Source organism: Rhynchophorus ferrugineus, unplaced genomic scaffold, assembly GCF_030347505.1.
Source record: "Rhynchophorus ferrugineus isolate W39M unplaced genomic scaffold, kcgeb_rfMv2 rfM1, whole genome shotgun sequence".
NCBI classification, from domain to species: domain Eukaryota; kingdom Metazoa; phylum Arthropoda; class Insecta; order Coleoptera; family Curculionidae; genus Rhynchophorus; species Rhynchophorus ferrugineus.
The window spans coordinates 8,710,204-8,736,371 of record NW_027472580.1 but is presented as its reverse complement, the minus strand read 5'-3'; the positions used below and the strand labels follow the sequence as shown (position 1 = coordinate 8,736,371).

General features: G+C 34.3%; 2 protein-coding genes across 4 annotated transcripts in view; one reads left to right on the top strand and one right to left on the bottom strand.

Moving 5' to 3' along the window:
- Positions 1–22,179, bottom strand: part of LOC143203455 (uncharacterized) — a 43,654-nt gene extending 21,475 nt beyond the window's left edge. Inside the window, exons 1-2 of one of the 3 annotated variants that reach the window (XM_076415639.1) lie at positions 21,881–22,017; positions 21,726–21,822 (exon numbers count right to left, since the gene is read on the bottom strand). In XM_076415639.1, the coding sequence (XP_076271754.1) occupies positions 21,726–21,729 (4 nt within the window). In that variant the 5' untranslated portion in view covers positions 21,730–21,822; positions 21,881–22,017. The other 2 variants (XM_076415622.1, XM_076415631.1) reach the window with 2 other exon arrangements.
- thoc5 (THO complex subunit 5) overlaps positions 1–26,168 on the top strand; it is a 38,734-nt gene that overhangs the window by 11,956 nt on the left and 610 nt on the right. Inside the window, exons 2-14 of the mRNA XM_076415671.1 lie at positions 22,866–23,028; positions 23,091–23,231; positions 23,292–23,503; positions 23,553–23,637; positions 23,692–23,821; positions 23,874–24,068; positions 24,124–24,257; positions 24,318–24,537; positions 24,592–24,797; positions 24,849–24,954; positions 25,013–25,201; positions 25,834–25,949; positions 26,003–26,166. Coding sequence (XP_076271786.1) covers positions 22,942–23,028; positions 23,091–23,231; positions 23,292–23,503; positions 23,553–23,637; positions 23,692–23,821; positions 23,874–24,068; positions 24,124–24,257; positions 24,318–24,537; positions 24,592–24,797; positions 24,849–24,954; positions 25,013–25,201; positions 25,834–25,949; positions 26,003–26,166 — 1,985 coding nt within the window. The 5' untranslated portion in view covers positions 22,866–22,941. The remainder of the gene's footprint in view (positions 1–22,865; positions 23,029–23,090; positions 23,232–23,291; positions 23,504–23,552; positions 23,638–23,691; positions 23,822–23,873; positions 24,069–24,123; positions 24,258–24,317; positions 24,538–24,591; positions 24,798–24,848; positions 24,955–25,012; positions 25,202–25,833; positions 25,950–26,002; positions 26,167–26,168) is intronic.

The following is a 26,168-nucleotide window of genomic DNA, read 5'->3' as shown; positions in this document are numbered from 1 at the left end:
AACATTTAAAAAATCCGCAAAATGATTTTGAATGACCGTAAATTGAAATTGAATGAAATAGAAGACACTCTAAAGATATCAACTGAACGTGTACATTATATCATTCACGAATATTCGGGTATGAGAAAACTCTGTGCAAAGTGGGTGCCGCGCGAGCTCACTTTTGGCCAAATACAACGACGAGTTGATGATTCGGAGCAGTGTTTGAAGATGATCAAGCATAATAAACCTGATTTTTTGCGTCGATATGTGACAATGGATGAAACATGGCTACATTATTTCAATTCCAAGTCCAATCAAGAGTCATCCGAGTGGACTGCACACGATGAACCCGCTCCAGAGCGTGAGAAAACGCAACAGTCAGCTTGAAGGTTAAGGCGTCTGGATTTTGAGATGCGCAGGCAATAATTTTCATTGACTACCTTGAAAAAGGAAGGGCCTTCAACAGCGACTATTACATAGCGTTATTGGACCGTTTGAAGGACGAAACCGCCGAAAAACGACCGCATTTGAAAAAAAAAGAAAGTGCTGTTTCACCAAGATAATGCACCGTGTCACAAGTCAATGAAAATGATGGCAAAAATCCATCCATCCACCCTATTCTCATATCACAAAAGAATGCTCGCTGGGAATGCTAATCGCCGAAACTGAGGCTTATTTTGAAGCTAAAATCAAGTCGTACTACAAAAATCGTATCCAAAAGTTGGAGAGTCGCTATAATCAGTGTATCCTTGATTGTCCCTTGAAGGGAATTATGTTGGATAAAAAAAATTAATTTTGCAAAAAAAATGTGTTTTACTATGGTAGGCCGGTGACTTTTCAATTGACCTGTTAAGTATGCTAAATATTTTGGTAGGCATCTGGACAGATGCCTAACCTGGAAGAAGCATCTACTTGCTAAACGAAAACTACTTGAACTTAAAGCTTAAGGCTTAAAGAGCGCAAATTCAAGCTATCAATAGATAATAAAGGTATTGTTATACAAATCAATACTTAAGCCCATTTGGGCATATGGAATCCAACTATAAGGTACTGCTAGCATAAGGCCGTCATACAATGATTTAGAAACAAAATTTTGCGTGCCATTGTTGATGATCCGTACTATATATCTGATGAAGTTATACAACGCGATATACCTCTATCAAAATGTTTGTGCTAAGTAGTTTAAAAGAGTATTAGGGCACCCCAATGTGCTCGCTAATCAGCTAAATGTCCAACGTGATAGTGAAGTGTGTAGACTAAAACGTTTAACATCATCCGGTTGCACATCAAATCACATAATAAAATTTTTCCACATTTTCTACATGCTATATATATGTTATAAACCTAAAAAATATTTTAACAAAAAAAATTGAATCGACTTGAAATAATAAATAAGGTATCCACTAAAAAGAAAAATATAATCAAACTTGGATTTTTAACACAAAAAAAAACGTTTTAAAATAAAATATGTACATAATAATCATTATAATATCTAAATAAAAATAAACAAAGAATTTATTTAACCCATCTACTACACGTATTTTATATCCTACTATATACACACAAATTAGCTTAATACCTACCTAAATCTATTTATATATTTACAATATTATTTTAACTACTACCAACTGATTACTTTGAAGTCAGTGCCGAGCAACATATTAGAATAATAGAGCATTTATAGAACAAGAGAGCAGGTTAAATTTTTAAAAAGTTTCGAGGAAAGTTTCATCGAGATTTTCATCTATTCTCAAATTTATTTTCAGTAAATAATAACTAAAGTCAGAGTCAAGATTAAAAATGAAATAAACAATGTTAATGAAATGGATTTTTAGGTATTTATTAAATAGAACTGTTTTAATGTAAAGAACTAAAGCTGACGAGAAGTACTTTAGTAGAAGTTATGTTTTAAATGAAGGTGTTAAGGGTGTGCGTGTTTGCGTGTTTTAAAAGTGGTAATTTTACTTCACAGAACAATAAATTTGGGCAAACGACAAACTTTAGTGATGAAGAATTGTAGAAATTGCTTCATGAGGGCTCGTGTCAAACAAGTTCAAAACTTACGTAAATCATTGACGTTTGTTTTATCGATAACAGGCATATACAGTTTATGCAAAGTTTTTTTGTACATACGTCATCAAGATGTTTAATATATTGCCTGCCGCATTTTGTAAATTAGTTTTAGAACCAGACAATATTTTCCTTCTCATTTTATTCTAGTTACAAAGAGACACAGTTCTGTCGAATAAGTTCGAACGTGTAACCGAACAAGCCTGTCAAAATAGTTCGGCTGTCAAAATAGTTCGGTTGTCAAACATATACAAAATTTTTCAACACAATAGTGATAAAGAGTTATGTAAATGTTATTTTAATGTTTTGCTTGTTTTGATAAATTTCAAATCGTTGCTTATTATTACTCTGGTTGAAGATTTCAAAACCAGACAGAATAGATTGGGCTAATCAGTTGAACAGGAACGAGAAAATAGTGGCTGCATCTCTCCAGTAAAATTCGTTAGAGAGGTAAGCATTTTTACTGTTAAATATTAATTTACTGCGACTTTTATTGAAAATATATTTAGCGTGTTGCAACTGCACTGAATATTAGTATGGACACGGTCACTCAAATATCTCAAAAAATTAAAAATATGATCTTGAATTCACCCAGAAAAAAAACCGTCCTTATACGAAGCGGGTGACTACATAATACAAACATAATTTAATACAATTACTTCAAAGGAAACTGAACTTAGGGATATTGCTTTTAAAAGAATAAAACCCTTAAAAGCATATAATAAAATGAAGGAAGACATATGTATTTAGATGAGACATAGATATTTCAGAATGGGACCAATATACCCAACGGTCACTCATTGCAAGATGATGGAATTGTGAAATGTTAGATAGATCAGAAATTAACAGATTACTTATTCACTTGAATGAAACTTTTTGAATATGATATGATTTAATGCTGCCCATTTCTAAGACAGGGTGATGAGAATGGAAACAAGTAAAGGTGAGTATATAATTAATATATGATAACTGTAGGAAATCTTATTGTAGAGTGTAAAAGATTTATCTGCACAGATATGTTTAATTGTTCAGAATATACATGAGCATTTGGTTAAAATGTGTCAGGTGAGAAAGAATAGTAACTAATACGTGGTATGCAAAACAGTTTAGTGTAAATATAATCAAACACAACCCTAACCTACAAACTACTATAACTGTGTACTTAATTGTAGATTTAAGTCCTTTGATAATATATGCATTAGATTTACTATAATGTTAAAATAAATTATATTTGATAACAATTTTTAAAAAAATTATTTTATTTAGATTAAAATTTTTTGTCAAAGCCAAACTGAACTAAAACTCAGTGTTGATACAGCAACATTGCGACGTTTTGACCTCACAAATTTAGATGACGTATGTACAAAATGTCTTTGGATACACAGACTATACTTAAAAGGTTTGGGAATGGCAAATCAAGAAGGTAATTGGCTCTCTTACGAATTACAATCTATGGACATTAGAGAGCGTGTGTTTTATTTGAAACCTATTCTTTTAGCGATAAAAAAGAAGTGTTTTGACCAAAAATGTTTGAAGACAATGAATTGCAAGGCTTATTAAACGAAAATTAAGCTCAAATAACTTTCAGACAGCTCCGCAGTTTTTTATTCAATTGTTTCCAAATGATTACATGTGATGTGAAAGATGCAAAAGGAGTAAAAATGATTACCACACGAGTTGCTTTATTCGCGACTAATCATTGTTTGTCACGCAAAAAGAAGACTTTTCTGTGGCGCATGGGGATGAAAAGTGATGAGCGTTAGTCCACGAGAGAAAACCACATCGATATTCATGGTCAGAAAAGTATAGTGTATTCCGAACTGCTAAAACCGAAATAAAACTGTTACTGCAGATATCTATTGATGATAAATCAACAAATTATTTATTTTAATTACGTATTATTGCAAAATAGACCAGCAATAATGAGTAAAAGAAGTTATTCTCTTGCGTGATACTTCTCAGCTACATGCTGCAAGAGTTGTGAAGGATACACTGTTGCAATTCGAATATGAAGTTCTGCCGCAGCGAGCGTAATCACCAAACATAGTACCTTCTGATTAACACTTATTTAAACTGTGCAGGATGGCTAGACAAATTGTTTCGAAATTCTGAAAAATTACGAAAATGGATCGCTCTCTAATATAAAATAATATAAAATAATAATAAAATAATAATAAAATATAGCACTTAATATATAGCATAAGTTATATTATATATTGTAAATACTTTGAAACAAACTCACAGTCCCATTATTAGTGTTAAAGAAAAAAATAAAAGCAGATGCTATTGCTTATCAATCGAACAGACATGTCTTGATATCGTAATTTATATATTCCATTCCACACTACCGTTTTGCATACTGGCTGAAGTTGAAAAACCCGATAAAATTGAATTAAACATGACTGGCATGGAATATCGAATAAATGTATATGCTGCACATTATCAGAAGCATCCTTGAACAAAGTGGTTCGAGATTCTAAACAAATTTTATATTCATCAAAAAAAAAAATCTTATCATAATTAAAAATCGCAAAATAATTCCAGTCCGTTAAATTGTCGGCTGCAGCACTCGACTATCACTATGTGGCAAACTTCTAGAAGTTCATAATAAGGTACCACTTTGCTATATCGCCAGAAATACAATGGAACCTTATGTAAATGGTTAAAATATACTGTCCGTCATAATTTTCTACAAGTCATGTGTGTGTTACCTGATGACTGATCAATATCATCAAAATGAAGTCATACATCTAATATAAGGTCTGCTATTTATATTTTGAACCTAATAATGAAAAGGCAGTAATTTATTAACAATAATGGCTTCATTGTTTTTTTAGGTATACTCCATGATGATCAATACAGTTTGAGTGCTCCTGAATCAATCTTCAACGGAAATAAAAAAGTAATTCGGTGCCAAATCAGGGCTGTACGTAGGATGACCCATCAATTCGACCTTTTGACCAGTGAAATATGTGGTTCTTTCAGCCGATATGTGACAGCTTCATGGTCATAACGAAGAATGATTCTTCGCTGACGCTTCTTTTTCATATTTCACAAAGCATTTTCTGGTAAATAAATGAAGGTGTTTCATTCAGAATTTACTGCTCTACGGTGCTCTAACGAACGTCGGGTTTGGCTCGTCTTAGAAGACCCATATAATGAATTGTTGTGTGGTCTGGGGGTCATACCTAGTATTTGTCACCTATGTGTGTTTATTGTATTTTTTGATTATTTCTTTGCACCAATTGACAAGAGCATAGTTTTAAGCTTTTGTTAAATTATGCGTGAATAAATATTTTTTACAGCTAAATGTTTATGCAATATCTTATTGACACCGATCATATTAATGTCCAAGGATGACTCGATGTCACTGGAAGTCACATGACAGTCTTGCAATATCATTTCGCGCATAACATCAATGTTTTTTGCCGCAACACCTGATATTAGATGACCATCACGGTTCCATTCAACCATTTATTATACTAACGTTTGGAAAGGATGAAGCTTCATTGAGTAAGTCGTAAAAAATCATCGAGCTACTGTAAACAACAGAAGTTATACTCAAATGACAGAACGTTTTGAAGAAAGTTAGTGTTACAAAAGTCAAACTTCCAATTAGAAACGGCAGATGGAGCTTAACAACGCTTAGTATCAGCTCAAAACATAAACAGCAACTCTCGTATATATACTTTATTAATTTTAAAACCAATCAGATACAGATACTACTGATATCATTTTAAACAATAGAAAGATTTTAATCTACCACTCACATGTTCGGATATACGACGCAACAAAAATTGCGAGTAGACTGAACTGACGCCACGCTAATATGACATAATATTAAAAACACTCTCTAACAACACAAATCCCAGACGGTACATCGATGACCTCTTCACATTAAGCGATACGATTTGATTTTCGACGAAGAAAAAAACAAAGTAAAGCCCACTCGAAAAAAAGAAAAGAAAACCGCGCATATAAATAAACAAAAATGTTTGCGTAGATATTATTTTTATTTACTGTACATCACAAATTTAATGCCGAAACGTACGGTGCCCACGCGTCGTTATTTCGCTCTTAACGATCTTGCTCGTAAAATCAACAGGTGGTTTCGACACAGCGACTGAAAAATGTCCGATCTCCCCAACCTATGGCGTTTGAAACGAATAAAATTAATAGTTCTTATTTAATATTTCTTAATTTTAATGGACGTCCAATTATTAGGTGTGTTTGTATATATTCTGATCATTAAGAAAAATTGCTATATTATATATTAATCAAAATATTTTTCATCATTTTAGACAATTTTGTCCTATTTTTCTGTCAATATGGCGATACCATATCGAATGTTGGATTGAAAGAACGATGTTGGTTTGATAGCGATTCGAATGGATCGATGATTGATCCATTTTCGCACCTCTTCAGCATTTCAAAACTGTCTATCACTTAAGCCATGTTTTTTTTTGTTCTGGTCTAAAACCATGCGGTACCATGCATAACTCATGCCCGATCGCGAAGAGTTGCTCTGGAGTAACACGTTGGACTGAATTATGTGGGAATGCCTCTGGGCTTACCAATATATTAAACCAAAACCGCCTCACAGTTGACTCCTGTGGGTTGCTACTGCTACTGCATTAAATTTGGGGATATAACACCCGCTAACCGGGCAGCTGTTGGGTACGAGGACCCGGCGAAAGAACAGATACTGAAACTAACTATAGATTCGCGAACTTCAGTTAACACACGACTGGATGCTGTCGTATGGGGGCAAAAGTTATGACTGCAGTGACGAATGAGGTCGTTTCAGCCTGGAATAAGGGGAAATTAGCGGTGACACGGTGCTAAGCTCTCAGCATGTCGACCAGCTTGCAAACAAACGCCTTTTCTGAAGAACTTGAACTGAGTTGTTGTTTGTGGAAGGATTGAGATATGAAGTAAAAGCCATGTTGCATCTGATCTGAACAAGTGGTAATTAGAAGAAGAATAGAAGGTACAACGGTATACCCTTCACAACTGTTACAATGTATACCCAAGCGTTGTCATGCATGAGGATGAATTTGTGTCTGTTACTCGCTATTTCTGATCTTTTCTACAACAATACGTCATTCAATTTATTAAATTGACGCCGGTAATCATCTGCAGTAGCAGTTTCATTATGTTTTATGACAGCAAGAGTTTACAACCATGATTATTCTGCATCGGTTCCCATGTGGATGGCTCTTCTGAACTGACCCATAACTTTTACAGCTTGAAATTATCACTTCGCCAGTATTTCATATATGTTTTCAACATAATCTTGATTTAACTTTTTTCACTCATCTTGGATATCATTTTTAACTGCCCAACATTGTTAAATTGTTTACCATTTTAGTATATGAGCATGTACTACCTTACCCCAACAATTTTCAATAATATACAGATCAGTGAAGCACTTTAAATTTGAATATCCTATGTGTAAAAATAGTCTTTAATGAATTTCACAGTAGGCACAGCATCATTATCTAATTACTATAACTTATATTATTAATTTTTCCAGAAATGAATTGTATTTCTGTCTTTCCTTCAAAATACATAATAGTTCAACACATGACACTTTCTCTACTCAATTGTTTTCGACTTAAAGTCATCTGAATTTTTTTTAATCATGGTAGTAATGCATATATACATCAGGGTCATCCAAACTGAAATTCTTTCCTTCCAAAAATATTACGTGATATTTTCTTCAGCAAATTCTAAGCGTTCTTTGTTATATTTTTCACTTACAGGTAATTTCTGTCGAATTCCTCCTTTTTTAAATGCCTAGAGTATTATATAAAAGACGTAGAACATTTATTACATATATTTTTACAGCTGCAGAAGCGATTTCACTGTTGACATAGAATTTGTAGGAACTCCCAAAATTGCTCGTCTATCTCTGCCATTTATGACCCTTGGCTGCGCTTTTTATACCATTTTTCAGATCTTTTAAATAATGCATAATGCCTTTTCTAGATCTATTTGTGCCTATTTGTATTTGTCTATGTACTATTTGTGTACTAAATGTTTGTCACAAGGCATAATGAAAAAGTAACCTGATATTTTAAACATGTAATTTCTTAAGTTTTGTCGCAGAGATATATACTTTAAAGTATCTGAGATTTGGAATAAGCTTAAATTTACATAAGAGATCATTGATTGATTTCGGTATCTTCAGTATCAGATTGTTGAATCACTAAGGGTAATAAAAATTACTCAAGCTATTCAACCATTAACAATAGTTGATAAAGTGTCACTCGTTACGGACAAAAGGGAAATCTATACAGCTTGACAATAAAAACCATCTTAAACCTAATAATTTAAAAATTACAACAATTAGGTAGCACTCACTCATTACGATGATTTCTCACCCCAATAGTTAAACCTGAAGATTTTCTGTAGTTATACTGTGAACACACACGGTATATACAGTTCTGGAAATGAAATTCGCACCATATCAAACCTAACCAATTGTAAGTGAGAGAAAACACGTACGTGATATAGCTCAACATTTCAGAGGTCTTGAATTACCGGACGTGAATGCTAAAACGGTTGTGTAACAATGGCGTAACCTTTTAATCAATCCTTGTCGTTACATTGTTTCAACCAGTTGGGCTTAAAATTTGCATTGTATATAACCGAAAATAATTACCGAATAACTGGTACAAAACATTAGGTGTTTGCACACATATATTCCGATCATAATTTCACTTTAAATTTATAGATTCACATAATATTAATTAATCAAAATATTTTCAGTCACTTTTTACAACATTTTTCCATCTTTCGGGCAACAGGAAGATATCGCGTCAAAAGAACTTCAACAGTGAATCCTTGATAAGTCTTGCAACGTACGGCTGAAAGTAGTCATGCAATAGAATGACTTTACCTCTGTTACAAAGAGAAGAAAGTGTTATAAGAACTTCGCTTCATCAAAAACATTGGTTTGTTAACTTCAAACGTGGTCGTAGAGACCGATGATGCAGAATGCAGTGGACATCCAAATGAGGTGGTAACAGCAGAAAAGATCCACAAAATCGTTTTGAATGATCGAAAAGTGAAGTTGCGTGAGTTAGCTAACATCGTAAAGATATCAAAAGAACGTGTTGGTTTTATATTGCATGAGCATTTCATTATGAGAAACGTTTGTTCAAAGTAGGTGCCGTGTTTTCTCACTATTGGCAAAAAACAAGAACGTGTTGAAGATTCTGAGAAGTGTTTGGCCATGTTTAAACGTAAGAAACCCGAATTTTTGCGTCGATATGTGACAATGGATGAAACATGGATCCATCACTCGACGATTGTCATCTGAGTGGACAGCAACTGATGGCAGGCCTATTTTGATGCAAAAGATATATCGTTATACAAAAGTGATATTGAAATGTTAGAGTCGCTCTGAAAGGATTGTGTGACTCTTGATAGAGAGTACGTTGATGAATAAAGCCAATTTTGAACAAACAAAAACGCGTTTTCTTTGTTACGACAGCAGTTTTCAGCCCATGTTGTTACATGCAGTGCCAAGTTCATATGGTTTTAGTAGCCCTTAATATACTACATATTGCGAATGCTACCATATGCACATAAAGACTTTATAACTATGAATTTCCGCTTCGTTGTCGATGTGGTTGGTTCTTCTGGACTAACCCATAACTTTTTTCGTTTGGGATTATAGTAATAGATCACCGTCAAGCCCATCACTGCACAGAAAACTCTTATTTTTGTCTGGAAGTAATTAAACAGCGATTCTGAATGTTTACTCAATTCATGTGGTAGCTATTTTTCCTCCTTTTGGAGCTTTCCCGTCGCATTTAAACGTCTAGAAACAATCCATACGTCAATTGCTAAACTATATGAAAGTTCGGAGGTAGGTTTTCGTCCAACAAGTTTTGTAATCCGTTATCTTCGAACTTTTTTGATTTTTCTCATCGACATCAAAATGACGACTTTCAAATCGTCGAAACCAAAGCCGAAATATAACGGAGCAGCACCACCAGAATTTTCTGATAGTATTAGATGGGCGAAAATGTAATAAGTCAAAAATACTAAATCGAAAATTATTAGTTTATCTAGATAAATGTCAAAACCATCGTATTTAACAGTCAGGTGAGCTTGTTTAACAATTATTGATATTGACACTTCACATTCTCACGAATAGATATCAGCAATTACCTAGAACTACTTCAGAAATAATATAAACGCCAGTTTCTTAGGTTACGAAACTTGAAATACCTACTAATTGAGAAATAAATGAAATCGTGTCCTTGAACGAGGTAAATGGCCCGTGAAACCCGAAATATTACTAAAAACCAATGAAATATTAATCTTCTATGCTGTCATTATGTTTAAAGGCCTACACACATACACAGCACAATCAGCAACAGGCATTAAACGTGTTAAAAAATCATATTCCGCGCCATCATATGATGAACTAATATTCAAGTACGTTTTATGTAATCCGCAATAGTTAAAAAATACATAAAAATCGAAAGAAAAGCCCATAATGAATGACATGAAAAAAAACGCGAAAGAACAAAAAAAGTCATTTCGAAATCATACCAAGCGAGTACAATGATTGACCAATTGATCAAAAAACCAATCAGTAAATCACTTGAATTCATCACTTCAACTCGCGAAGATGGTTTTCGAAAAACAACTTAATTTATTCGTTGTTTTTGTCGTTTCGTTGTAGTTGAAGGTCGACCACAACGCGGCAAGTCAACTACTAATGGGCGGTCTTCTTTGAATACTTTATATCATCCGTATGCTTGTTTTTTGACATGCATAATTCATCATGGATCTTCTGATACTTGATCGATATATTGGTACTCGAAATTTTAATGGAATCACAAAATTTAAGACTCACAAACTCCTAATTATTCCTTTATAAAAACAGCAGAATACATAAAAATGTAATTGACAAAATAATAAATGTCAAAACACTGAGTGACAGATCGCATCCCAGTTATAACAGGTCAATTGAAAAGTCCCCGTCCTGAGACACAGATGGCGCTACTATAATTAAATCCATATATTTTATAGTTAGCCCCAACCCTCATAAGATGCGTGTATAAATTTGACAGCTATCGTATCATTAGTTTGTGAATTATAGCATATTGAGTGAAGCAACTTTTGTTATTGTGAAAAAAAATGGATAAAACGAAATTTCGTGTGTTGATAATATATTGCTTTTTTGCACTGCCATAGGAAAATCAACCATCAAGAATTGCTAAGTTTTGACGTGGTGAAATGAGCACGGAAGTCGGTGACGCAGTGGAAGAGGTTGTTACCGACGAAAACATTTAAAAAATCCACAAAGTGACTTTGAATGACCAAAAATTGAAATTGAATGAAATAGCAGACACTCTAAAGATATCAACTGAACGTGTACATCATATACTAAAAAAAGCTCTGTGCAAAATGAATGCTATGTGCGCGAGCTCACTTTTGACCAAATACAACGACGAGTTGATGATTCGGAGCAGCGTTTGAAGACGATCAAGCGTAATAAACCAGAGTTTTTGCGTCGATATGTGACAATGAACAAAACATGGCTCCATCATTTCACTCCGAAATTCAATCGACAGTCATGTGCATGGACTAATTTTCATTGACTTGAAAAAAAAGGACCATTAACAGCGACTATTACATAGCGTTGTTAATATTACAGGCGTTATTGGACCGTTTGAAGGACGAAATCGCCGAAAAACGACCGCATTTGAAGAAAAAGAAAGTACTGCTTCACCAAGACAATGCACCGTGTCACAAGTCAGTGAAAACGATGGCAAAAATCCATGAATTAGGCTTCGAATTGCTTCCTCATCAACCGTATTGTCCAGATATGGCCTCCAGTGACAATTTCCTGTTTTCAGATCTCAAAATAATGCTCGCTGGGAAGAAATTTTCATCGAATGAAGGGGTGATCGTCGAAATTGAGGTATATTTTGAAGCAAAGGACAAATCGTACTTCAAAAAGTTGGAGGGTCGCTATAATAATAATGTGTTACTCTTGAAGGGAATTATGTTGAATAAAAAAAAACTAATTTTGCCAAAGAAATGTGTTTTACTGTGGTAGGCCGGGGACTTTTCAACTGACCTGTTAACTGACCGAAAACATTTGAAAATGAGAAATTGCAGGAGTTTTTGGATAAAGATTCAAGACAAACGCAGAAACAATTGGCAGAAAAGTTGTTGTCATTTCTGCATCAAATAATAACGGGTGATGAAAAATGGATTCATTTAAAAAATCCCAAGCGAAAAAAATAATGGTTATCACACATGGCAAAGCTTTGGTCACAAGACCCAATACCAGGTTGATGTCGTATATTATGAAATGTTGAAACCTGAAGAAACAAATGATCAAATTTTAACAGTGCATTGATAGAAAACGCCCACAATACACTTAAAGAAATGATAAGGTGACTTTTCGGCATGACAACACGCTCTCATGCAGCACAATCAGCCAAATAAATGTTTAAAACACTTGGACCCATCCCGCTACCACCTTTTCGCAGACACGCACTTGCAAAGCAGCACTTCGCCAATTTCGAAGAAATTAAAAAATAGCTCGATGAATGGTTCAAATCAAAGCAGAAACTGTTCTTTTAGAATTGCAATCATAAATAGATTGAGATGGGAGAAAATAGAATGGCGATAGAATCACATGGCCAATATTTCATGCGAGGAATTCGGAAAGAAATTACCGACGCGCCTGGTACACGACAAAATTAATTAGGAACATTTCTTGGTGGAATCCATTTAAAAAATCATATCTCAATAACTGATACCTAGGGTACTTAAAATATTACGACATAAAATATGCACAATATATTATAGGTAAAAAAATCTTGTCATAAAAATTCGATTTATCAATCTATTGTCATCGGCTGAACAGATACTTATATACGTCAGATTAAACAGTCAACAAGGACATAACTAACGTGTTAACTAACAACAAACATACCACCTTATCTCATTTACCTAAAGTGTACCAACAAAACACCTAATTTCTTAAAAGCTTAAAGCTTCACACCGTTGAAACTCAGATATATATTAAAATTTTATATAGCCAACAAAAATATTATTTTATTTAGAATAAGTATTACTTAGTTTTCTTCACTCTAGGTGTACCTTAATTTAAATATATCTAAGCTTCATGGACTTCAGTAGAAAGTGGTATCTATTGGTAAAAATGAGAAGCATCAATGTAAACAACTTAACCTAACTGTCTTGATCTTCTTCTACCTAAAATACTTCTAACAAAAACCCACATCCAACTCTCAAAGAACATTTAGACAACTTAGCAGTTGATGAATCAACTGTAGGTAGGACGGAAAAGATCCAAAAGCAGGAAAAACTGTCAGAAGGCAAGACTGTCTGAAGAAAATATCAGTTCGAATCGCTTCAACAACGCAGTTTTATTGATTGCGACGCAAAAAATAAGAGTTTTTTCTGACGTATTGTTATGACCTATACTAAAATAATATGAAGTGCAAAAAGTCATGGGTTAGTCCAGAAGAATCATATACATCGAGGCTGAAGCCGAATGCTCAAGGCCATAAAGTCTTAGGGTGTATATGGTGGGATAAGCAAGAAGTAGGACAACACGAGTTAGTAAAACCGAATGAAATTGTTACTGCAGTTTGCTGAAGATCGAAATTGAACAAATTGAACGACGTATTGTTGCAAAAAGTATGAACGTAGAGAGTAATAGAAGCAAAGTTATCCTCTTACAAGATCAGTCACACGTTGCAAGAGTTGTGAAGTATAGATTCTTGCAACGTTTATAGCGTCTTCTGATTACCATGCCATGCAGCATGGTTTGGCTACACACGATATCCTCATGTTGAGAGAAATACGCGAAGTTGTAAAAAAATGCATAATATATATTGTACCAATTTTTGCAACCACCTGTCAAAATCCACCCAATATTAAACCATAAATTAAGATACATTATTTCAATCGATATTTAATCACATTCCAAAGGAAATAAACATCAGTAACAAAAAACATAAAATATATAAATATCAATAAAAGAAACCAGATAAAAACTCATTACTTATACTTGGACCGTAGAAAAAAACACACTTCTTAATATGCGCAGAATCAAAGGTCTGAAGACCCACTCAATTTCATTCACCACCTTACAAACATCAATTAAGCCGATAATTAAATACGTCGGATTCAACAGCCCACACATACCACATAACAAACCAGAAACAAAGGTTTCTCGGAAAAAACCAAACAAAAGATTATTTCACTAGACTTGAGCAATTCGAATTTCATTCATATCAGGTGTATACTGCTCAAAGAATATCACGATATTTATACAAACAAAAACTAATCGCCGAAGTATATGTACGCGCATAACCTCAAAAGGATTTTGTTCATATGTCACTACTCTTCTAGAGTACAATAGAGTAAAATACCTATAAATTAATATTAAAAGATTTACAACAGATGGTGTTAATGTGTATTAAATCGTATCTGGTACATTTGTAACCAACTTCATGTTGAAGTCTCAATGACAGGTTTTACTTTTCGGTATGTCTCATTTCGTCAAGTGTGAACAAAAATATTTCAGTGTGTTGAGAATGTCTGAATTTGTACCGAGTAAATAGCATCAGCAAGTTTACATCGAGTTTTAATTGTTTACTTGATTTTGAAGAACAATGCCACTGAAGGCGCTTGAAGGTCAACGAATGTCGTCTGAAACTTACGGTAACCATACTCCATCGATTTCAACATGTGAGTACTAATTTCGACTTTTTTAAAGAGGCGATTTTGACATCAAAGTATAATATGCAGAGTTGTTGGGAGCAACATAAGAGACTATTTTGAATCGCTTGAAGAACCATTCCCATGTTCTTTCAAAAGCTTGGATGTTTGATGTGAAATATTAATTGAGGCATTGAAAGGTGTTTGGTAATGTGTGAAGTGCTGTTACAACGGCAAAATCTGAAAGGTTACATCGTATCATTACTGGTGATGAAAAGTGGATCCATTATGTTAATGCAAAGAGAACAAAAACATGAGGACCTCCAGGTCATGGATCAACATCAACGGCAAAGCCCAATGTCTATGGCTTTAAACTAATACTCTGTGTTTAGTGGGATCAGCTGGATAGGGTACTAGGACCTGCTAGAACCTAAAGAAATCATCAATGGGAATCGCTATAGACTACAATTGATACGTTGAACCGAGCACTGCGAGAAAAACGGTCAAAATACTAGCAAAGACACAGTAATGTTATTCTTCAGCGTGACAACGATTGACCACATGTTGAAAATCCTGTGATAACATACTTGGAACAAAATTGTAGGTGCTACCCGACCCGCCATATTTTCTAGACCTTGCTCTTCCTGATTACTACTTGTTTCGCCATATGAGTATTTTCACGACTTACGAAGATTCGAAAAAGTTGTATCGATTCGTGCATAGCCTCAAAAGATATATAGCATCGCTCTTTAGAGATGAAATCGGTAAATTTCTTGGAAGATGGGAAATACAGCAAGTATCTACGGTATCGATGCACAATACTTAGAATAAAATACATTGTACCGATTTCCAATAATAATTCATCAAATTAAAATCCTTTAAAACTAATTTATGGGCCTATATATAAACGTTAATTCAAATTAGCATCATTTAATTGAACAAACAACAAATATTCCTTAGGTGCCATCATACAAAACCAGCGTTATCACAATAGGTGTGTTACCTAGAGCATCCAAAAACCTTATAGCACGATATATAATATAATAAAAAATGGAACAATCAAAGCCCACTCGATTTTCACAAGAAATTCCACAAACAACAATTTTCCACCGAGAAATCCGACCGAGGTCCGGAAGCCCACACGCTCTCGATAACCGACAACAAACACCCAGGCACAAAACAATTTCACTAGAGACAAGCTCAAAATCCCATTCACCGATACGCCGCTTACAAACAAACAAAACACTATCGCTACATGTTACAAAACCAAAAAAAAACACGGGAGGCGTTTGAGTCCCACTCGAGAAGAGAAAACAAAAACGCCAGGTAAAATCACTGCACCTCAACACGAAAAATCCCTTACCGACTTCCCCGAAGTAATAGAACATTATCTTTATCGCACTGCACGACACGCGACGAGACTTGTTCACGGTGGCGACGACGACATCCTCGCGACGGTCGCTGCCTAGTCCGTTTTTGGTAAATGCGAGATGTTTTTAAGAGCCCGTAAATATTGTTCAACAAATTAATGTATGCACGACAATTCCTGAGATGAATCGGTAATCGACGCTGTAGACGAGCGGGTTTCGATCGTACCGCGACCGAAGTAGACATGACGATTGAAATATCGATATTTTTTATCTATATATCATCGATATTTTATATGCGTTTATAAAATTTTCGGTTCTTAAATCTAATCAGTAATAACACAAACAACAGGTCAATTGAAAAGTCCCCGGCCTGACACATAGATGGCGCTACCGGAATTAAATCCATATGTTCTTTTGGTTAGTCTTAACCCTCAAAAGATGCGTGTATAAATTTGACAGCTGAACTTTTGTTATTGTGAAAAAAATGGATAAAAAAGGATTTCGCGTGTTGATAAAATATTGCTTTTTGAAAAAATACAGTTGAAGCAAAAACTTGGCTTGATGCCGAGTTTCCGGATACTGCATCAGGAAAATCAATCAAGGATTGGTATGCCAAGTTTAGACGTGGTGAAATGAGCACCGAAGACGGTGAACGAAGTGGACGCCCAAAAGAGGTTGTTACCGACGAAAACATTTAAAAAAATCAACAAAATGATTTTGAATGACCGTAAATTGAAATTGAATGAAATAGCAGACACTCCAAAGATATCAACTGAAAGTGTACATCATATCATTCACGAATATTTGGGTATGAGAAAGCTCTTGCAACGTGGGTGCCGCGCGAACTCAGTTTTGACCAAAAACAACGACGAGTTGATGATTCGAAGCAGTGTTTGAAGATGATCAAGCGTTATAAACACGAGTTCTTGCGTCGATATGTGACAATGGATGAAACATGTCATGTAAGATACAGGATCTAAACTCATGGTTACCGGCGCATTTCATGCACTTTAGTGAGGCTCGTTTGTTGCTGGAGGAGTGTCCGTATAGCTGGCAGTTGAAGCATTGTATCGCCTGCCCGGTGCCTCTTTGGGATTCAACTGTTACCCTCTGGTCCAGCAGTGAGTGGGATGACGATTCCGGCTTTTGTCCGTCATCTTTTTACAAGGGATGGATGGAATCCCTCTTCCTGGAGTGCTTCTCTAACTTGGTCGTCTGTTATCGATTGCAATAGTCCTTTGATGAGGCCCTTGAGTTGCCTCTCCTGTAAGGATGCGAAGGAGTGGAAAGGATACTTCCTTTCTCTAAGATCTTGGTTGACAGTTTGTAGTTGTCAGCGGTTTTAAGATAGAAATCCTCAGGTCTTGTCCTCGTGTTACCGATTTCGATTTTAATCATACGGATCAGTCAGATATATTTGATTTTGTCCCGTAGTACTATCGGCGGGACTTTTCCTTCCTTTATTGAGCTTTTGGGTCGGCCTGGCTTGGTATGTTGTAGTTTCGGCAGTTTGTTCTTTTTCCATGCCCTCCTCACCACATGAGAAAACAATAAAGTTTACCAACCTTTTCTTGGAAGTTTTGTGTTTCTTGATACATTTTGTCCCGTTTATTTTTCCTTTCAAATTTTCCTCATTTATTCTTTTAATCTCGCGTGAGCTCATCGTTACGGCTATTTGCTGTATCAGTGCGCGTAGCTCCGGGCATGCTTGTTCATGTCTTGCAGGGCTTCTATCCTTCCGTCTTTTGTTATAACATCATCAACGAGTTGTTTGATTTGGGGGTGTACTGATTCAATGATTGTTCTTGTTGAATTTTCCATTTCGAAGAGGGTAATCTGAGATTTTAACAAGTATTCTCTTGTTAAAGTGGTGTTTGGAGTCGATTGTGCCATTGAGGTATCTTCTGCTTTGTATTTGGTTCCCATGTTGGATTGTGGTACGATTTCTTTTTTTTTGGTTTCTTTGAAAAGCTTTTTAAATACCATCTATAACTGGGTAGGTAAAGATTACCTTATAATATAGAATATTTACAATTTGTTAGCCACTTGCTATAGCGTCCTTGGCGAGGTCATTAGCCAATTCAGTCCCAGGTATGCCCTTTAATAATTGTGGCTGGATATGATGTTGTTTCAACGACATATAACACACAGAATGAGATAGCCTGAAGCGAATTTCGCGAGTTAGAGCATATAAGCCATGTTTTAGCATGGCTACTAAGTGATATTATGAGATAGAGGGCTTCCTTTATTGCGAATATTTCAGCTACAGTACAGTGGAAATACAAGGCAGACTATAATAATAGAGTTTATTTTGGGACTTATTATGTATAAACTACAGCACAATTCGGTTATATACACAATATTATCACAATATTTGATTATTTTATTATATAATGGTTTGATTTGTCATTTTATCCCGATGAGACTGATTTATTGGTGCTGTAATATTGTAAATCCAATAAAAACTCTAATTTTTGGTCAAATCTAAGTCGAGACAGCGTTAAATCCAGAAAAACCAACTGTCTGATGTGCTTTATGGACTTACTGAATCATTGGGCCATTATCTTGCAGAAACAATTCTGTTAGAAATCAGTCACTCATGATAATTGAGAAAAAAGCTGTGGTTTCAACATGTCACACAGCTTGTGCAACAATTTATTTTCCAGACGAAACGTTTGACGAGCGCATAATTCCACATTCTGGACCTCGTCATCATGATCATCATCATTATCATCAACAATCCACAGCCATCGCGAGGAGCGTATCTACTTCTCAACCAATATCATTCTTCACTAAATCTCGCCACAACTGTTCTGGCCTCGGACAATGTCAGGCTCAGATCGTCAGATCGTTTTCAGTTATCTTGATCCATGTTCTCTTCGAAGTTGCTGGCTGTGTCTTCCACCGAAAAGGTCGATTTCGTCATAGAAGTCTATGAGGAATTTGTTCACCTTTCATTCGACAGACTGGACATGTCTGCAACCATTGCAATCTGCGTCTCTGAATTTATTCCTCAACAGTACTCTGTCTGTAGCATTTACACATAGCCTATTTTCCTTACGAACTTTGGGCCTATGGAGCATTTGGACTACATTTTGGATCTATGAATTGGCCTCCGAGATCATGCGATTTAACACCGCTAGACTACTTTCTATAATGATCATTCCAGATCCAGTGTACACCGATAAGTTAAAGACAATTATTACCAGTATATATATATATATATATATATATATATATATATATATATATATATATATATGTATATATATATATATATATATATATATATATATATATATATGGTCCCAATAGTTTTTGAAAACAGCTCAACTCCATTAAAGCAGTTCTGCAGAGATCAAAACAAGTGATTGTCAGAGGATTTACAGATATAGGGACTATACGGCTCCAATGAAATCGAGGACGTATCGAAAAATATGTAGTGGGGCTATCATGATAAAAAACATTTCCTTGTATTTATTTCCTCTATAGGTCAACCTACAATAAAGTTAAGAATCTATAATCTAACCATTTGGAAGCAGCTTATGGTGGAGGATTCCTTTCCAGTTCCACCTCAGACCAGTAGTCTAACAAGCCATTCAGTCCTTATCGATGATATTTGATATTTTCAATGGTCATACGTAATACTTTTTCATTACCGGTTCGGATAGGTTTCAGAAATGGCTACATTTCAGTGTGCTTCAGCATGGCATCTTTATAGTTTCGTCTTCTGTTTGAGTCTTCTAGTCAAAGTATAGCTCCATACTCATAGTGACACTGACATGTTTGAATAGCTGGGCATTTTCAAGAATTTCATCAACTTTTTTAGCTGCATCAGCAAATGTAATTATTGCAACTTTCTCACTCTATTGACCTAACGATTTGTAAATCACCTGGTTTACAGGTTAAAAAACTAATGTTTTATCAAAAAAGCATATCCTCTCACGAAAAAAAAAAACGCATTCATATCATAACAATCATAAAAATCAGAGAATTAAAATACGAAATAACTCCGTTCTGCCATATTTAGCTCCGTTTGACTTCTGGCTGTTCTCATCTCAAGTACACTTCGTGGTAAATAATTACCAGGGTAACCGATATAAAAATTTTAAAATATTTCCGTTATTGCTGAAATATATTGCATACTTTCGTTGATAATTTACACTGATTTTGATCTCAAAGGAAAAATAATTCATAAAGTTTTATTCTGATAAAAAATTATCTAGAACATAATATATTTTGTTGCTGGCTTGGTCGGCGCCGTGGTCATGGCGACAGGATGGTCCCCCTACTGTTGTGATAGTCGCGGGTTCGTAATATCCGACAAGGAAAATGATCCCGTCACACCAGCAACTAGGCTGGATAAGACCGGATATCTTCTTGGATGATTTCTAACTTTGTCACTCGCCAGTCGATAGACTAATGACGAGGACCGTGGTTCGGAGCCCACGTTAAACTGTAGGTCCAGTCCAGATAAACCCTCGTTGGAAAAAGCCCTCCTCTTAAAAGTCCATATTTAATGACTGACTTAAATGTATACACCCTCTTCTTCAAATGACAGCAGTATCCAAACAATGCCGGAATATCGGAAATTACCTCAGATCAGTACCGAAATATACCAATAAAAAAATGATTCGATATTGCGACCCGGTTTAATGATATTGTTTAAAAATATTGAGCATTTAAAAGCTAAATACATAGATTACTTTTTCTTCCACTTAACGCACAAGAAAAAAAAAGGCTAGGAGAAGCATCTGATCATATCGGTTAAACCCACAATTCGAAGCACGGTTTATCGTGGACACATACAAACGATTGACGCCGCAACGTTGAGGCAGGTATCAAAACAAAACCACGGGTATCCTTATCAAGATCGAATAGAAATTAATTCTAATGTCGCTTTATGTAAAAATATGTAAAAAATCCGCTCAACTATAATCCACCTGACCATCTTCCGTCTCCGTCCGAGGACCCGTCGTTCTCTCTTACATAAGTTACGTTAGCTTATTAATTGCTTCTATAAATAAAAGAACAAACATAAGACGACACGGAGACGACATATACTGTTCGCATGTATCGTGTTAAGGTAGATCGCGAAGGCAGATTGATTCTCGGCATGCATCGAAAAGTAGCTATATAGATAATGAAGGTGAACCGGAATGAATCCAGTCAATGTAAATAGTAATTAAATGAGGATTTGTCGTTAAAAGTCGGTTTCAATAATTTAAAACGAAATATGGCGAAGCGTATTTTTTTAATAATGTAATACGTTCGCACAAAAATCAATATATACATACACCAACCCTTGACAAACCTGGTATCGTTACTATATTTAATTCCATCAAATAAAGCACAAAAAAATAATTCAACGACGTCAGGAAATTAAGCACTACCACACCGAAAACACTTTTTATTATCTTTTAATTGAACACTCCCGTAATAATGAAATGTTTAAAAATAAATATTTAAACCGTTTAATACTATTAAAATATCATCGCGTTTCTAAACCTTTGAAAGTACGATAAACACTCCACACATAAACAAACAAAACTATAAAATAAAAAAGAGTTTCACCCATAAAATCTGGAGTGTCCCATTTATATCCTCTTGACTTCCGTAAACTCCATGCCGTTTCGAAATAGATTCAGTTTATTTTTACACCAATTAGTGCCTAAACCGATTGAAAGAACTGAAAAGATAGTAGGTGGACCATATGAGATTATTTTTACCTTTCCCTTTAGGCACAAACACTATTAGTGACACTATCGAATTGATTTATCACCGCATTACTGAAATCGTTACTTACAGTTAAAACAATCGCGTTTAAAGTACAATTTTATCGGAAAAAATACATGACAAACACTTTGACACTTACCTTCGTCCATAGGCGGTTGTGCGGCCATCACTTGTTTTGTTTTGTTATGTTTCCAAGGAAACAGCGATTTCAACATTTTCGAGCACGTGTTTGCGGAGTTGCCAAAGTGATTACTTCAGCAAAAAAACACTGTTAAATAGGAAAGAGCACCATTGAGTCACGGTCGCAACTGAACCGCAAGTCCATTTCCATATTATGCTCTCGATTCTGGAAGATATAATGAAATGGTTTTATTTTTGGACGGAGGATAGGATGGGAGATGTCTTGTGTTCAGTCTCAAACGGAAGTTGCTTTTTGTTGGCAGGTTATCAAAGCATATACGTCCTGTTTCTTAAAATGTATTAATTTTCCGTTATTTCTTTTCGAATTCTGTTAAAACTTAATATCAATTCTGCGCGCAAAAGTTCGTTAATTTTTTTACAAAACAACTTGTTTAACTGCTTGCTTGAAACCACTAATTTGTCTTGGTAATAAAAAATATTACCCAACATTTTATCAATTCTTATCTTCCTAGCCTATGAGCCTATTCTAAGATTTTACATTTCACACTTATGCACACAATGTTATACATTATGTTAATTTCGTCTTTGATCTGATTAACATTAAAATAATATTATATCTTAACTTTTTATACCCTATATAAAATATTTCAAGAAATATCAGAATGGATATATATATATATATATATATATATATATATAGAAATACGAAAAAATGATAATTATAATGAATTAAATCATTAAAAAAGTAAACATTAAACATAGACAGCTTTAAGGTATTTTAAAATCATCCTTATTATGTTTGCTTTGTTGCCTATCTAACCAGAAAATTTATCTTAGGTTAGCGTGCATGAAAACTTAGGTTATCCGTAATAGGTTCAAAACAAGTAAGTTTTCGTGAAATAACAATTTAAACATGGTTAAAGATACTACAAATACAGTAAAAAAGAAGCGAAAAACTGCCAATGCTGATGCGGAATCGGAGCATGTAGATCTTTACAAGGTAAACTTATAAAAATTATTCAGATAGGGAACTCAAATTTGAAAAATATATATATATTATAGAAAGTATGTGAATTTGAAGAGAAGGAGGCTCAAAATCGTAATGCTGATGCTGATACGACATTGTTTTTTAATATTTGTCAGCAAATTCAAGACTTATTAGAACAAGTCCGTGAACTAAAACAGACACCTGGAGATGAACATGTATGGGTTATGATTGACATAATTCAGATTTAAATCATAATTATCTTATTACTTTTACAGTTATCTGAAAGAATTGCATGTTTAACGGAGATTGTGGTAAAAGTTTGTCTAATTAAAAAGTTGAACAGGATTGATAAACTTGCTCATGTAACAGATAGAGAAGTTCTTAATACAGAAAAACAGAAATGTGACAGCATTAAACTAACTTATCAGAACTTAGTGTATGAGTTACACCATCTAGTTACAGAGACGAATAAATGTTTATCATTTAAGTAAGTGTTAGTCAAGTTATAGATAGTTCATTAATAAAAAAAAATTTAGATCAGAAGATGAAGATATTGAACTTGTCCCTTTTGAAGATTTTATGCAAGATGCTCCAGCCTCTGTTACAGAAAAATTTAAAGATGTAAGGTTCAAAATAGCAATCCCTATTGCTGATAATGTTAAAGATAATTTTTAGTTTAATCCAAATAACCCTGAAGATGAACATGCTTTAAGACTGGCCAGATTGGAGTGGGAGTTAACACAGCGTGTAAATTTGGCTGAGGAATGTAAAGCCTTAGAAGAAAAAAAAAAGAAAGTTGTTGAAGGTAAATGTAGTATATTTAAATGAATTATGGGTTTTTAACATTTTTTATACAGAAATTACAGAAAGAAAAGAGAAGCTTAATGATCTCCTGCCTCTGCTAAATATGGTGATAAAAGCAACAAAACCTTTACAGGAACATTTAGGGATGTCTAGTGACTTGACAAGGAAAGAACACAAATTGGCTAATTTATTACCTGATCCCCTGTATGTTCTTTATGCTAATGTTGTAGCTTATAAGAGTGTATTTGGTAAAACATCATATAAATGATAAAGGACATTGAAAATAGAATTTTGATTTTGTAGAAACAAATCTGAATGTAATTATTTTGGGTGATAAAGATGAGGCAATACAATTTAATGAAGCTGAAGAGGTGTCTCATTCCAGCAACATCAATGATGATGATTCAGAACCAGAGTCTGATTTGCCAGAAGTAGAGGTACGTTTTTATTATCCAAGTTATTTAAGCTATGAATTGCCATTTTTGATGTTTCCAAAGGAAATAGTGGAAGTTAAGAAGAGGAGGCATAGGAAATCTGTGCAACAAGTGGATCCTTTGGAAGAAAAGAAGAAGAAATTACTAGAAGTGCATCCATTATCTGTCGAATTATCTGTAACAGAGAATGATGGTCCTACATTAAATATCATATTCAAATATTATACAAAAATCAAAATAATAACTGTAAATTCCAATGTTGATATATCTTCAAAAATTACAGGTAACATACCGAAACTAAGTTTGTGTGTGCTTTTAATAAATTTAGATTTTATAGCCAACACAGCTAGGGAAATTCTGTCAGGACATAATATACTGAGTGAACTCATTGCTAATGATACAGGGCTGGAAAGTCCAAACCCAAGTACAGTATACCAACTGAAGAAGTTAGGTATAGGTTCATACCAGAAACTTATTCCGGACGTTGGTTATGCTTACAGTTGGGCTCAGTCTGTTTGTGGAATAGATTTTCTAGCTTCAAAAGTATGATATATGTGCTTCTATGTCAAATATAATTCACGAATTGTTTTACAGAAATGTTGTGATAAGCTGAGTCAACAAAATGTTGAAAATATCCTGGGAATAATTAAAAAGAGACTTAATACAAGAACCCATCTCGCCAAACAGTTACAACAATTAGGTATGTACAATCAACACTGATAAATAGAGATATACATTTCAAATATTTACAATTTTAGAGCAGAACATTTTGCCAGCTATTCCAGAAGATGTAGAAATTCCGAGAAATGCCGTATCGGGTTTAATCAAGTGGGCTTCAACCACATACATGGAATTTTGTTTATCTGACTTCACGAAGAATTTGGTAGATGAAAATATTGTTGGTCCGTCGGATTTGTTTTATTTTGCTAAAATATCCAGAGGCAAAGGTAATTTTAATATTATTTCAAGCATTTAAGCATATATATATATATATATATATATATATATATATATTTTTTTTTTAATAAATGACTTTAAAATCGCGTATCTTTCGTAATTCACTTAGGCAGTAATACTAATAGGTTACTTGGTCAAAAGTTACTAGGTTTGGAAAATGAACATTCCAGAAGGTAAGTGAGTACCAGTGTCAGAATTAGTTTACTTATTTTTGTTCCGGAAACTTCAATGAAATTTACTGAATATACCCATGTAAACTGACATAAAACGGTTTCTAATTATTTATATAAGATTGGATATCAAAAGAAGCTCAATACTTGAACTCTATGTTGAATTAACAATGAAATATTTAATTTAACTTCTCCATTTGTGAATCGCTGCTGAAACGAAGCGAAATCAAGCAATTTTTGGAACAAATGAGGCTTGAGAACATTTTTGGGTTCAATTTTTCGTCCAGGAATCTAAAAAGTTCTACAATAACCGAATTATGATTTTACATTTTGTCAAGTATGGCAACATGTTATCGGTCAAATATTTACTTGTGTTTTAAAAAACCATGAAAAAAGCCGAAGTTATTTTTCTCTAAAACTATCAAAATATCATTAATTACAATTTTTTTTAGCTGAATTACATGCTTTCATCGTACTGAAAAATACATATCCAATACCACCGCCTATATTCGCGCTGTCATTGAATTATAAAAATAAATACAACTCAACAAATTGCGATGATATTAGGGTAATTATTTATAATTCATTTTTCACGCAGCCTTATTAACTGCTTTTTTTTAGGACCTGGAAAGAACTCTTAATGTTGATTGGGACTTTGGTGAACGAAGTTCTTCTTGGTTGCTTTCCGCCCAATTAACTCACTTATGTTCGTATTTAGATGTTTATTTGGAAAGTACCTACCCCAAAGAATTTCAACCAAATACCAAATTTATTAGAAGTATAAGGT